We start from the raw sequence: 16093 nt of genomic DNA on the forward strand, positions 1-16093 counted from the left end.
CACTAATCAGAACCAGAAACAACGGCCCCACAGAGAGAGCTAAACCAACAGCACTGATAAGAGTTTCCAAATGGCAGATTTTTGGAGCATGTTGGTTTTGCTGGTTTCTCTACATGAAGAATTCAAACACAATTGACACGCATTGTGTTAGCGATAAGCTAGGTCGTTCAAATAAAGTATTACTTAGAAAATATTTCTGTGAGCACTCTGAACTTAATTGCATATCTGCCCTGAATGTTACAGATTCTCTCTGTGTGTGTGCGTGCGTGCATGTGAACTTTAGGTAACACTAGAAAATGTCAGTCTGATGTTTGAAAAAAAAATTTTTTTAAAGGGATGTAACCTTGTTAGGTGCTTGCAAAGGTGTTTTGAATGGTTGCTAGGCTGGGGTGCGTTTCCTAAAAGCAACGATGTTCGCAAGTTCTGTCGTTACCAAAAGAGACCAATGGAACTTGTGACCATAGTTGGCTAACAATGCTTTTCTAATAGATAGATAGATAGATAGATAGATAGATAGATAGATAGATAGATAGATAGATAGATAGATAGATAGATAGATAGATAGATAGATAGATAGATAGATAGATATTTCTCATTAAGTTAAGACACAGACTTTCACCTCTCAAGGCAAATGTGTCTACAAAGTGCTGGATTCAAAGTAAAGATCTTCATCTGAAAGCCTCAGGCCTGTCGTGCTGGATGTCATCCCAGTCTACTGCTGGCCAAACCACACACTGTGCCTCCTCGGGCTTCTCTCTGCCTGATATACATCTCTCTCTGATACATGACAGAGGAAGACACACTGCAGCTACCTAAAAGCTGACAGAGCTTTTATAGCGGGATTTCATAGTGTGTTTTTAGATGATACTCCAAAGCATTTGTTACAATAAAGATAAAAAAAAAAAAAAAAATGCATTTTTTGTGTTCAAAGACAACTAAAACTAATGAATATTATATGTAGGAAATATTTTTTTTAAAGTATGATACGACCCCTTTAAGCATTTACCAAATTGAGGTTAAAGGACATCAAGAGTTTTTTTTTATGAATCTAGTATGTATAAACAATGTCTTGCCTTTTATGTTACGCATAAAAATAAAAATAAAGAATTATTGTTTTTATTATTATGCCCTGATATGTGTAATAGTGCTAATGGGACATTAATGACAAAGGTTTGGCTCACTCCAGTACAAAAACTCTCCAAGTGATGAAATTCCCCAAGTACATGTTTTATCTTGAACAATGCATCATGTAAAATAGGCATGACATTGTTTGGTTCTTACCACCAGTGGAATGCACATCACTGTTCAGTCCTTCATTTTAGAAATAGTCCATATCCATAGAAAAATGCTAAATGTCATATAGTGAAATCATTGTTTGGGATATGCACACTCTGAGAATTTGGATGTGAGCAGTTTAGCCCAGCTTTTGGTAGCAGATAAGGGACAGCAAGGCCATCTAAAATCCTGGGAATTCAAAATTATGTTGTGAATGCAGACTGATTATTTCTAACCTTGACTTTGGCCATGCAAAGTGAGTGAGCCTGATGCAGTTCACTTATAATTCACTCAAATTCATTCAATCCCAGCAATTTCAAAAAACATTTCAATAATATGATACTGAATAAAAGTTATATCATTTACAAGAAATTACAAGAAATTATGATTAATATTGTAAGCCTGTTTATCGGTCCAATGGCGGTTTTCCAATAATACGGGTGAAGGTATTTGCGCGTTACTGTCTTTCCTTTTACGCGACACAACAAGATTAAATGAAATACATTTTCTCATATGTATTACCTCGTTATTTCATCTGACAAAGGCTTTAATTTTAAAGGAAACTTACTGTCGCTTTTGAGGTCCTCACGTTTTCTGTTTTCACGGGTCTCACGATCACAATCTCGCCAGCTTTGGTCACTAAACAGGTAATTGGCTATAGGCTATACCTGAGATGGTCGCATTCACGCTTACACAATCAAAGATACTTTGGTATAGCCCCCATGGAATTTGCATACACTTGAATTTAACTTAAAGGTTTACTTCAGTAGAGGTATGGCCACTACTAAGTCGACCAACTTTACTTCTCTTATAATAGCTTTGGATTGGCCATGCCGTGATTTCTCACGTAGGCTACACTTATCTAAAGTAACATTCAAATTAAAACAGAGGTAAGACACACCCAAATTTAGGTTGGTCAAACAGCATTCGCTTCCCTAAACGGAAATTCCCTTCTTGTCTTCGCAAAGCCGTACTTGAATTAGCGCCAAATATTAGTCGTCACTAATCTGACGCAGATTTGAGGTAACATACGAATCTGTTTAATCTACTTGGGAAAAGACATTCAGAGCAAGTCAGATTAATCAAATGTAACAATTTATTATGTCAGGTAAATGTATCATGCTAATTTCATAATCAGTTCAAAGATAATCAATACAATAACATCAAATGCTCAGAGACAAAGAGTAAAAGATGTAGGCTAGGTGAAACCCACATTTTGAAAAAACATAATGCTAAAGTCTTTGAGATCCTTCAACATTATGGGCTGATCTGAGTTACAGAATCGCGCTGAGCCTCTTGTTGCAATTCATTATAAACCCAGACCAAGACAGAAACTCCTTTCACATGGAAACATTTGCTAACAATGGGAATTTGCATTCAGAGTTCACACCTTTTGAGAGCAGGAGGCCATTTTGCCTGGAAGACTCACCCTCCTTTGTGTGCAAGTTATCTCTAAACTCTTAAAAACTTTATTACCTTTTGTTTTACTTCTTTGGGAATGAGACCTTTGTACCAGTCGCACTGAGACATTTCAAATGATACCAAACATGTGTGATAATGATTCACATTAAACCAGATAGATTCTTGAGTGAATTTTGATGATCTCAGCAATGAGAAAGAAGGAATGGGGGAAGAGGGAAAGAGATGTAAATTAGGATGATTCTGAGGTGAGACTTGCGTCTCGAATGGTGCACAAGAGTGAGTTCAAATGTTAATTTCCTTTGTTCTCTCAGAGAGTTGCCTCTCTTCCAGTTTCTCCAGTCAGTACATTTATATATTAATACACACACACACACACAATAAATCTTGAATTTATACAAATCTTGAATAGAGCCTGGTACTTTTATGTATGCCTTCTGTATAATTTTATTGTTTATTTATGAACTTTTGTATGTAATAGTTTATCTGATATGTATTACATGAATGGTTAGTGTTTCTGGCACCTTGCTGCAGTCTTAGTTTCCCTATTGGGACTATATATATATATATATATATATATATATATATATATATATATATTCAGACACCAGATATCATTTTTTATATTTTTTTTACTAGCGAGTGCGGACACTATTGTTCATTTATGTAAGTGAGGATAGCAAAATAAAGTAAACTGTGACATATTATACCCCAAAATTCTTCATACAGTGGACTACCAGTAGAATTTATAACAATTTGGGACCGAAAATTATTCAGACACTTTGACCTGACCATGTTTTGCTTAAGTGTATTTTCTTTAATTGCTAATGCAACCTTTTTACACCACAGACTGAACAAAATTAAGCATTTCTTGGTAATTGGTTGACCTAAATTGGTATTATCTAGTTGTGTACTTAAATTGAACAGCTGACAGCTATTCAGCCTAATTCATTTGTGTGACAGTCTAACAGAAGGATGGCCAAAACCAGTGAAATATCAACTGATTTGATAACTCTATAAGTTCTTGTCATATTTTATTACCATTTTCTAAAGCGAATAAACTGTAATGATGTGAGAAATGCTGAAGGTGTATACTGTATCTGTCTAATTCAGTTTGCAAATGACACATTGTGCATTGTGGTGTGCACATTTGCACACCAATGCAAATGTGCCAATATTAGTAAAATCAATAAGTCAAAAGACCCATTTCCAAACAGAAGGTCCCAATGGTATTGACAGCTTGTGTTCTCTGAAGAGGTCACTTTTACTTCCCCACAAAGTCAGGCCTTTGATTATTGCCATTACATGTGAGATACAGACAGTGGAACTGCATCTTCCAAGGACACAAACACAGAGGCAATGCATCATCCACTCCCTGTCTTTCAGACATGTAGATCAGAGACAGTCAGGCACTCCTCAGGGAGTCCTACAGTATGTGTGCTGTCTGACACAGCCACTAGCTATCTTCCAATACTCTGCAGTCTGCAGTCAGGCTCAGACAGATAATGGAACCATCCATCCACAAAAACTAGGTTGAACAGAATTTATGCTGAGGATATTTTCGGGAGGTGGAGAGGGAGGGCTTTTTGAGGAAGGAGATGAAAAGAAGTCACAGTTCCATAATGCTACGAATTTAACAGGAGCATTCAATGCTTTGCTTTGCAAAAAAACAATGCTTTAACAAGCATTCAAAAGCAAATCAACTTAATATTGAACTATTTAGTTCATTTGAATAGAACACTAACAGAATGATGAAGAAATCAGATCAAATGCTAGCTTCTCCAAATGTCATGGCACATTTCAGTTAATCGGATGTCCTCTTTTTAAGAACGATACACCACTTTTCTCCTGTGCTGCTATGGCTAATGTCTGGTGTGAAGGATGATGTCATTAAGAGAAATCACTAGTTTGGCCATTTGAGATTTCCCTATGACTTTAGTGCCATCTAGTGGTTAGTTAACTTCAATATATTGTAAAGGGAATATGTACATATTCCTGTGATGGCAAGACTGAATTTTCAGCATCATTACTCCAGTCTTCAGTGTCACATGATCCTTCAGAAATCATTGTAATATGCTGATTTGATCCCCAAGAAACAATTCTTATTATCAATGTTTAAAACAGTTGCGCTGCCTAATATATTTTGTGATAACCATGATGCATTTTTTTTCAGGATTCTTTGATATCATAATCAGAGGAATAGCATTTATTTGAAATAGAAATCTTTTGTAACATTCCTACTGTCAAATGACGGTACCCTTGCTAAATAAAAGTATTAATTTATGAATTATTAAATTAGTATTTTTTTCTGCACCATCATTCATCTTAGAACACTGATGTTTGAGTCATAATTATTTTTTAATCAATTACATTTTTAACATAATAGCTGTTCAGTCACTTCCATGAATTATATTATGCAACAGAATTAGCAATATGTGGTTTTAATGATTCCCCACATATAATTATGTCATGTTTTTTTTTTCATGTGCCTACAAATAGCATTTGCAATGACATAAATGAATAGAATTATTCATGTTTTGGTATTTATCTGTCATTTGAAGTGTCGAGGGACTCTGACAGACTGAATGCTATCAGTGTCAGTCAAAGGATTTATTTGTTTTTTTCCCCTCTCTGTCTCCATAGGCTGTTCAGGAGAGAAGGACAGATCGGCTCTCAGCCATGAGGCTTTCCTGCTCATGGCAAACTCCCAGAATGACATGGAGGATTGGGTCAAAGCCATCAGACGTGTCATCTGGGCTCCCTTTGGAGGAGGTAACATATACCTGGACATCATACATAAATAAGACCGATCACTAAGCATTAGTTTCTCTCTTATGAGGCAACATAATCTGCTGATTTCAAGAAAACGATCAAACTAAACTAGCAAGCTGATCTATATCTGGCACGGCTGATACACAAGCTCACTAAAATAACAACAGCACTAGCAGAGTGTGAATGACAGTGTCTGAATCTTTAGGCATTGTATTACAGGTCTTTAATAACATGGATTATTTAGGGGTGTCTGAATAATGGCAAACATTTTAATATTATTTTAATGGTATTAAATATCCACCCCAGACAGCCTTTGTTATATATCACAGGACCCAGACAGATTGCAGTTCTAAATATTGCAGACGATATTTTAGGCAAGACAGCAACGTAGGTAAACAACCTTGTTTTTAAAATAAACAGCTTAAAAATGTGTGTTTTAGATATGGGTGTGTAACAAAGCGTCCAAGTATCATCAAGGTATGTTTACTGCAGACCTTATTTTACTCATAAATTTAAAAAACCTATTATAAAATCCCATTGGAAAATCTCGAAGGAACCACTGGATTCTTCTGGGTTTTGACGTCACGCCTGCAGCAGATATAATTTTATTTTATAGATATAAAATATAAATATTAGATCAAAAACTTAAACTTAAAAGCGTAAAAAGATTTTTTTTCCTTTGCAACTGAAACAAAATAAGTTTTAATCGAAGTACTACAATTATTAAAACTAAAGTTGAAACCTAAATAAATTATAAAGCTATATAGAAATAAATAAAAAAATGAGTAAAATGACAAAAGCACTATAAAACTAATAATATAAAATACCTAGTAATATTGCAACATGAAATAAGGCGGCGTGATACCAAAAGAAAAGTCCCAGTGCTGTTGGACTATATATCAGCACTTATGGAACATTGTGATCACAACAATTGTCATATTTAAACCACCCTAAACAGTATGATTATAAAAAAACATTGTGTGAATCTGGGCATAAATGGGTTAAGCAATATGATGCCTCTCTGTGTAATCTCTCACGCCCACATTCTCTCCACGCTCTGTGAGGCTGGATTACCATTACAATGAAAGAGGACAAAAACAGGTGTGACTGCTGACTGCTGCACACACTCACTGCACACACACATTCACATGCATCACTGTTCACTTGTGCCTGAAGTGGACTGCTGCCTGTGCCAGGAGGGACCTGCCATGTGTCTCATGCCTGAAGTTAAAACCTTGTCATGTCTGTTCGATCACCGTGGCTTCTGTGTGCGTGCAGAAGACTGTAATATACGAGGCAGAACTGTACTGCAAGGTAGGATAGGATACTGTATAGATTTTGGAGATTTACTGGGATTTTGTTAAACATATTTTGATTTCTAACATTTTGATAATGTCATGGTTGCAATGCCCAAATTTTATTTTTTAATTTTCTTTACATTTTTGTATTACTTTAGGTATCTTTGGCCAGCGACTGGAGGACACAGTACAATATGAGAGGAAGTTTGGACCACGGCTAGCCCCTCTCCTGGTGGAGCAGTGTGTGGATTTCATACGGGAACGGGGTCTGAAAGAGGAGGGTCTCTTTAGGATGCCAGGACAAGCCAACCTGGTCAAAGAACTCCAGGATGCTTTTGACTGTGGTGATAAGCCTCTGTTTGACAGGCAAGATGAGATCAAAACATCTCTACAACAAATAAAACACTTATATTTCCATTTAGGCATGTAGCAGAGAATTTTATTCAAAACGAATGAAGGTAACAATGGGGCAACAATATTTGCAGTACATAATGCCAAGTTTTAAGTATGAGCTATAAATAGTATACAAGCTGTAGTAATTCAAATGCAGACAAGTAGCTTTCTTTGGAAGGTCCAATAAACTGCTTTTTAGAAAGGATTTAGACTGACGTGGATATCAGAAACATCCCACAGTGTCATAAGAACGGAAGTTGTGATCGGCTTTCCTTCCCTATTGTGACACATATCCGCAAAAAATAGCTTCTCGAACAAGAGAAAATGTGGACTTGAATGGACTTGATTTTGTCCATTGGGAATTTATTGGATCTTTGGATTGCTGTGATTTGCTATTGCTGTGATCTCAAGTGAGTGACAGGTTGTCCTGGCTTCACGCCAGTAAACACATCTTCATCAGACAAGAAAACAGATGTCGATGCAAGTTATTTTGATTAAAATTACGAAAGCACATGAATAAAAAAAAAATAAAAAATGATGTGCACTGATAAATCATTTATAATAATAAATCACGTATTTAATTTCATGACGACTTTAAAGATTATGCTTCCCTCTACCAGTTTAAACCAGCATTAGTTTATATAGGCTGGCTTGTGCTGGTTATACGTAGGTGCTTTTCAGGGTGCTGGACCAGTTAAACCATACTTGCCTATAGGTCAAGAAATCTAAACTGATAATAATAATAATAATTTGTTACATTTATATAGCGCTTTTTCTGGGTCCTCAAAGCACTTCACATATGGAAGGGGGGAATCTCCTCAACCACCACCAATGTGCAGCATCCACTTGGATGATATTACGCCAGAACGCCCACCACACACCAGCTTATTGGTGGAGAGGAGACAGTGATGAAGCCAATCAGTATATGGGGATAATTAGGAGGCCATGATGGACAGGGGCCAATGGGCAAATTTGTCCATGTATCTGTGTATCCCACTGACCTGTGTGTGACCTCTTGCAGTAACACTGACGTTCACACCGTGGCGTCCCTCCTGAAGCTCTACCTCAGGGAGTTGCCCGAGCCTGTGATCCCCTTTAACAAATATGAGGACTTTCTAACCTGTGCACAGCTTCTGCTAAAAGATGACGAAGTGGTGAGTCTGATAAACATCAGTATTTCAGTGGGATGAAGTTGAATTAAATAATGATTGCCCTTGTAAAAAGAGCCCTTTTAAAAGAGTACTTGTTATGGAAATAATATAATTTAGTATGAACTGAATATAATGTTTCCGGGCACTTAATTGCATGTTATTTACAATTGTGTGAACCTGTATCATATTTTACATTTATATTAAATCAATTAGTTGAACTTGAGTCCTTTTTTGACCCACTTAAGTAGGACTTAAGTACATCTTTATCCACTGGTTTCACAGATAAGCCTTAAGCCTAGTCACAGACTAAAAATGCATGTTTGAGCTGTCTTAACTGAAAGCAACTTACACTGATATCTTAAAATATGTGCCATTGTTTTGCTACTTAAATGTCCTCATAATTGAACTAAGGCCTAATCCTGGCTTAATATAAGCTCTGTCTGTGATACCAGGCCTATATGTAATTTCACAATTACTTCTGCTGTCTTTGAAAATAGGGTTAAAGTGCACTGCTGAATGTTCTGACAAGCATTTATGGTAAACTAAAATATACTTTAATGTAATTTCTATTAAAACTTGTATGTCATGTATTTTTAAATATATTTGCAATTACACAATTGTAATGATGAATTTGCATTCTAGTATGTTTAAAATATATTAACTTTTAATGTAATATTAACACACTACAGTTAAAACTCTAAGCAAGTACTTTACATGAGCTTTAGTATGTTGGTCATCACATCAAAATAAGTTTACCTCTTTAAATTATGACAAAAGATGATCAAAACAACTTTTAATTATGATTACATTTTTTAAAAGTGTACTTAAGTGTGTTCAGAAAAATAGTCATGAAAGTGTGGCCTTTTATCTCATTAATATTATATTACCTTTAAAATATACTTTTAAGATTTGAAGTGCGCATTCAAAACTATTTCACTTCTTTTTAAAATGGATGATTTCATAGAAAAGTTGCATGTTGTTCTTGTTTCCTGGATTTCTAATGTATCATGTTCCCATGTGTGTCTCCTAAAGGGACTAGATGAGCTTGTGAAGCAGGTGTACACTCTTCCTCAGGCTAATTATAATTTGTTAAAGTACATTTGCAAGTAAGTGAACACATAGCATTCCATCAATGTCAATGTTTTTGAAATGATTGCTTTACTCGTTTGAATAAATGATGAATGAATATCTGTTGTCTATACTGTATGTCTTCACGTAGATTCTTAGATGAGGTGCAGTCACACTCAATTGAGAACAAGATGAGCGTCCAGAACCTTGCAACAGTATTTGGACCAAATATCCTTCGGCCTAAAGTAGAGGACCCTGTTTCAATGATGGAAGGTATGTATTTGCAGACATTGTAATATTTACAGCTAGAAACTAATATCTGAGTCATTTTAAATCATTTTTTTAGGAACCTCCCAGGTTCAGCACCTGATGACGGTGTTGATCAGTGAACATGAGCGTCTTTATGTGGGGACTGAGGGAGATATGTCTTCTGAGCAGACCGGAAGTTGTCTCCGGGGTCAGCGCAGCATGGCGGAGTGGATCTCCGATGAGGAGATGCTGAACTGCTCATCACTGAGCCAGGCGTCCAGAGTGGCAGAGAGTGTGTGCGACAGTGCCACGTCTTTAGACATCAGTACAGGTGCCCCTATCACTGCCAAAATGACACCTCAGGGAAAAGCTGGTGTGACGGTCAGCCCCAGCAAGCAGATGAAATCCCTCCCCTCCTGGAAATACTCCTTCAAGAGTGGAGGTGTACGCGCTCAGCCCGCGAAAATAGGGGGCTCGTCCGTGGACGTGTCCACCTTGCCCAGCACTGGCAACTGGTTGATGAACGGGCTTTCTTCTCTCCGCAGCCATCGGCGCACTTCTTCAGGAGAGCGCATGGGAAAGGATTCAGCCCTGTCGCACCGTCTGTCCACTTACGACAACGTGACCTCATCCAGTCTCAGCGTACCCAGTGTCGCGAGCACGCCCTGGTCCACGTCCTCTTGCGAGATTTTAGTGGCTGACTCCGTAGCAAGTGACCCTTCTGGGCTGAACTCTGTGAAGGTGGAGTGGTCAGTTGGAGAGTCTGTCCAAGGGCAGAGTGAGGACAGGAGTTCAGAGGTCACGGAGAGCAGCGAAGCACTGGAAATGTGTGTGAGCAGTGCAGGCTGCAGTGAGAATGGAAATGTTGGAGATATGGTGAACGTCACGGGAGATACTGACACTTCCACTACAGCACTTAATAGCCTGGTAACAGAGCTGAAAGATGAGTTGAAGAAACAGAAGGCCAACTATGAATCACGAATACGTAGGTATGTTCCACAGCACACTGATGATTAAAGTTTACTTGTGACTAATTAAATGAAGTGAGCAGTATAAACTCTCTCATCGTTCCTTTAATGTTAGAATCTTTTCACAGCTGAAGTGTGTAAGTTGAGATGTTGTTGCGAGGGGGAGGGGAAGTTAATGTTTTTGATTAACGATTACAAGGGCACATACATTTTTTAAAACTAAGGATGACATTGAATTGTCATAAAGAATTGTCAATTTTGATTTCATGGTGGCTTTAAAATTCTTTCTCCTAGCTCAGTTTCAGGGGCAGATTTACTAAACAGGGCAAATTAGCGTGAAAGCGCAATTCCAAAACAGCGCCGTTGGGAGTGCAAAGTTCTGCATGTGATCTACTGAGGATATGCGATTTAAAGAACACAGACGCAGTCAGATAATTTCCATAATTAATGACCAATGCAATCTACTAGGGGTGGTTAATCTGTCTGATTTCCCGATTCGATTCGATTACGATTATTGAAGTCCCGATTCGATTACAGTCGATTTTCGATTATTAACGATTCTCGATTAGCGATTATTGATTTTCCAGTTCACAACAGTAAACGAAAATACACTACAAAGTGATTGCAGTATTAAAAAAAGTCAGCTGCTGAATTACTTAACTCTTTTATTGAGTAACAACTCAAAGCACTTTCTGTGTCATGTAGTTATAACTTCAGAATTATTTTTATGTAGCTTATGTTCTGTAGAACACAGAAATGAATACATCACATTGTGTTGTGACTCATCAAGTTGAACTAAACAATAACAAATAAATGAAAGGCTTATTTCCTTTAGGAAGTAGATCAGAACCAACATACTGTAGAAACTGGACAATTTTCTTCTAGAAAGACAAGGTGTTCAGCTAAAGATATTAAATAGCAGTCCCAAACTAGCTTTTGTTAAAACAATGTTGGTATGAGCCACCACAGTATTTTACAAATATAAAAAATAACACAAAGTGAAAATAAAGTGGCATTTTGGGGTTAATATTGAAACGACAGTTACCATGGTGAATACACAATACTAACAAGAACTGTTAATGAAACATGGAAACTGCTCCTGGTGAATAGAATGAAAATCATACCTGCATGCAAATCCTCCTCAGCTAACACACGACGTACCAGTAACGTGATTTATTGGTATTTTACTTTTATTTCATGACTTACTAATTTACAACGTAACAACGTTGCATGCTCGTAGTTTCCTTTGCACTTTATATACAGTGAAGCGATACACGGCGCGCGCCTCCGCATTTGCGCGTGCAACTGAAGAGTGTGCGCTATGAGTAGGCCTACAGTAACGGCTGACAGGACAGGAACGTCCGTTTTTCTGAGGTGAAATACTTTTTATTTCAGCGTACACGTCACTGCCTGGTAGTTCCTATATTGTGCTGGGTTTTCTGAAGTAGTTGTGATTCGCCTCTCATAACATAACATGCTCTAAATGCACGCAGAGTGGATTTTTTTTTTTTTTTTTTTTTTTAATAAAAAATCGATTTTTGAAAATTTAATAATCGATTCATACTCGTCCATAACATACTCGCGATTAATCAATAATCGATTTTTTTCACCACCCCTACAATCTACTAGGTAGCATCTGGTTTGAGACGTGCTTTTTTGGGGGCGAAAAATAATGGCGAAAACACCAGTACATTGACGAGCACAAACCTTAGTGAATCACCTTGCGTGATTAATTTAAATACTCTCCTTCCATAAATTTTACACTTAAAAGGGAAACTCCTACAAATGCATATGCAATAAGGTCAGCTGCAAAAATATCTGTCCACATATTTTTCACTGTGTGCCTTTAGTAAATCCTGACAGTAGTTTTTTAACGCCAAAAGAAGGTTTGCGCTGGCGCAAGCTTAAGCTGGCCCTATATGGAGACATGAGAAAGCCATTTTGTTCGTTGATTTCCCCCGAAAAGAGTAAATACTTTGGATTTTTACAAAAAAAAATTAAATCCAACCAGCCCAACACAGCAACAATGGCTCAACCAATGGTGTACGTTATCTGCCAATAGCAGAGAGTGTTTAAGAAACCTGCTTGACAATTATCATTTTTGCATTTTCATTTGGTACTGCTAGCGGCGCAGAAATTACACACTTCACCTTTATGTTTAAATGAATTATTTTGACAATAAATAGTCTCTTATTAAGTGAATTTGAATCAATTTTGTGTTTCCTTTGTATTTCCTACAATATCACATGGTGTATTTGGCATTACTTTTCAAATGTAATTGATGTAATTCCTTCTTCTAAGGCTGGAGGAATCAAGCATCATGCTGCGTAGCCAAATGGAGAGACTAGAGGAGGAGTTTGACCAGGAGAAGAAAAAGTATCGCATGTTGGAAATCAAACTCCGCAACTCTGAACGGGCCCGTGAGGACGCAGAGACCCGCAACCGTTTGCTCCAGAATGAAATGGAGGAGTTCTTCTCCACCTTGGGAGATCTTACGTTGGGAACAAGGACAAGCAAAATTTGACTTGCGTTTTGACAGTCCTCCTGATTTAACACTGAGAGACTGCGTGTTTGTTGTAGATAGAATTTTGAAATCTCTCTGCTCATGCATCATGAGTATTCAGAGGTCATTTTGTGCTGTTTTGTAACGGCGACTTGATCGTGTAGCAGTTTTACTTTTATCTCTGCTCTTCAGTCTTACATTTTAAAGGGATAGTTCACACAAACATACATACTCTGTGATTTACTTCCCCTCATGTTGTTCTAAACGCATATGCTGTTTTTTTCTTCTGCAGAGCACAAACGAATTTTTGAGAAATCTTTAAAAAAGAAAAAAGTCAAAAAGCAGTGCTTTATTTTGTGTGAAGAACAAACCAAATTGTGCATCTTGTTCTTAACGTCAAACTTGCCATCTACTATTTGTAATTAATAACAGTTTAATTTATTGGGTGAACTATTCCTTTAAGGTAAAGCTCAATTGTTAGCAGTCATCACTAGCATAACCTGCACAGATTATACCAAAGCATGACTTTTCAGACCAGACTGTTCCCTCACAAAGGCAGGTCATGTTAATGCATGGTATGAAAGAAGTCCTGATAAACCTTGATGTTTTGATGAAATTATCACACAATCCTTTTTCATACAAAGTCTACTTTAAAACCATTAACAGGCTGCTTCCTATCACAGTTTGCCTCACAATACCAGACATGAACAAGTCATCGCTCAAGATCAACTGTTACGCCGTCAGACTTCAAACAGACTCTTTTCAGCAAATCCCTTTATTGTAAGTAAAATGCACTATAGAATAAAAGATTAGATGAGGTGACACCATCCAAACTGTACAAGTGTTGAATTGTACAACTTGTCCAAAAGTTATTCAAATCTTTTAAATCAACTATATCAAAAGATTACTTCAGCTGCAGGATTGCCAAGGCTAGTATTTATTTAAGCTTATTAATGTACCTAGAACTATTTCTCAGGTGTTGTTTTTCAAAACACTCACAGAATGAGTGTCTTTATATAAAATAGATGATGGAACTAAGGCTGACATATACTTGAATGTGTTAGTTTTTCTTTTCTTTTTTTTTTTTAAGTATGCACATATGTTCTTGTGGTTGTTTTTCTGTTTATTAATTCCTGAATGCAGAACGTGCCAAAGTAGAGGTCTTCAAAAAATGGGTATTTCATTTCAAATGAAGACTGGCTATAGTCTTCGTAATAAATTGCCGTTGTCATTAAAACTGTGTAATGTTGTGACTTTATAATGCATCAAGGAAAATCAGAAGTTGGATAATGAGTAATATAACAACTCATTATAAAATCATATAATGATAACAGTGCTATGCAAAAAAAAAAAAAACATTTGTTTTCTATCAAACACTTTCAAGAATTCAGACCATCAAGAACAACTTAAAGGGATAGTTTGCCCAAAAATGAACATTTTGTCAGCATCTACTCACCCTCAAGTTGTTCCAAACCTGTATTAGTTTCTTTCTTCTGCTGAACCCAAAAGAAGATATTTTAAAGAAGGTCGGAAACCAAACAGTTGATGGACCCCATTAACCTCCATAGTATGGAAAAAAATAGCAGTCAACTAGTCATCAACTGTTTGGTTTACGACCTTCTTTTCAGCAGAAGAAAGAAATTAAAGGTATAGTGGAGGATCTTTCCGAATTTTAGATAAGACCCGCCCTCTCCACTTTTTGAATAAGTTTGATTGATTCACCAGAATGTTTGACAATTAGGAGGACCAATAGTATAGGTGATCCACCCGGAAGTAAAAAATCCTCCATTATACCTTTAATACAGGTTTGGAACAACTTGAGGGTAAGTAAATGACAGAATTTAAATTTTTGGGTGAATTATCCCTTCAAAGGGGATAGGTTATTAAAAAATGTAAATTCTGTTGTCAATTACTCACCCTCATGCCTTTCCAAACCCATAAGTCATTCATCTTCAGATCACAAATGAAATTTTTTTATGCAACCGGAGAGATTTCTGCCCCTCCACTTAAAGTCCATTCTAAAAGTCCATTTTAATGCTTTATAAAGTTAAATTTACCATATTTGTTGTGCTATATCATATGTATGTGTGTTGATCAATGTTTATAGATGAGAATAAAAGCCTAAACAAATCTATTCATCAAAGCTACAGCAATCTCTTCAGAAGACATGGATTAAAGCACTTGAATCGTATGGATTTCCTTTACAATGTCTCTCTATTAACCTTTTGAAATGGTGGAATGAACTTTCAGTAGAAGGACAGAAATCTCTCAGGACTCTTTTAAAAATATCTTCCATTTGTGTTTTGAAGATGAACAAAAGTCGGCTGCCTGGAAGGGTACATAAATGATGACCAAAAAAGGCTAACCCTTTAAAGTGTTTGGTAAAATATATAGAAAGCAGTTCACTTTGAAAAAAAGATAAGATTTAAGTACAACTTAGACATCAATGAGGACAAAAAAAGACGCAAGCAAACCCATTTTTCAATGGTTTATTTCCATTTTTCCAGTTGTTATGATGTTAACAGTTGAAGTTCAGTGCATTCAAATGAGGTGGTAATCTGCTAACCCTAATATAAAACAACTGCATCAGTTTGTGAAGTCTAATAAACCCAGCACCATGATCTTATGGTTCTTGTACAGTGTTCTGGACTTAAAATCAAATGCTAAGCTGGTCATGCAAGATACCGCTCACTGTTGAGACTGGGGATGACAAACATTTCCTCTCCATTTTAATCATTCTCTTTTCTTTTTCTCGAAACAGCAAAATACGGACAGAACCCTTCTAAACATCTTCTGAAATAAATAGAGTCTGAAATAAGATGGTTCATTGTTCAGCTTTGAGTTACTGCACATAAGCTGAATAAAACAAACAAACAAAAAAGTCTAGAGGAAACAAGGACACACACTCGTTGAATTGTATACACATACATACAATACACTCTCACAGATTCACACTAACAAACTATAGACACTTGTACACTCATATTCTTCTCAATA

General features: G+C 36.7%; 1 protein-coding gene across 1 annotated transcript in view; it reads left to right on the plus strand.

Moving 5' to 3' along the window:
- Positions 1–14544, plus strand: part of LOC311280213 (rho GTPase-activating protein 22-like) — a 42081-nt gene extending 27537 nt beyond the window's left edge. The window contains exons 14-20 of the mRNA XM_084392187.1: positions 5338–5466; positions 6923–7130; positions 8179–8311; positions 9341–9414; positions 9528–9649; positions 9723–10614; positions 12895–14544. Coding sequence (XP_084248313.1) covers positions 5338–5466; positions 6923–7130; positions 8179–8311; positions 9341–9414; positions 9528–9649; positions 9723–10614; positions 12895–13117 — 1781 coding nt within the window. The 3' untranslated portion in view covers positions 13118–14544. The remainder of the gene's footprint in view (positions 1–5337; positions 5467–6922; positions 7131–8178; positions 8312–9340; positions 9415–9527; positions 9650–9722; positions 10615–12894) is intronic.
- The last annotated feature ends 1549 nt before the right edge of the window (positions 14545–16093 follow it).

The sequence above is a fragment of the Rutilus rutilus genome (assembly GCF_951802725.1).
Source record: "Rutilus rutilus genome assembly, chromosome: 20".
In the NCBI taxonomy this organism is placed as follows: domain Eukaryota; kingdom Metazoa; phylum Chordata; class Actinopteri; order Cypriniformes; family Leuciscidae; genus Rutilus; species Rutilus rutilus.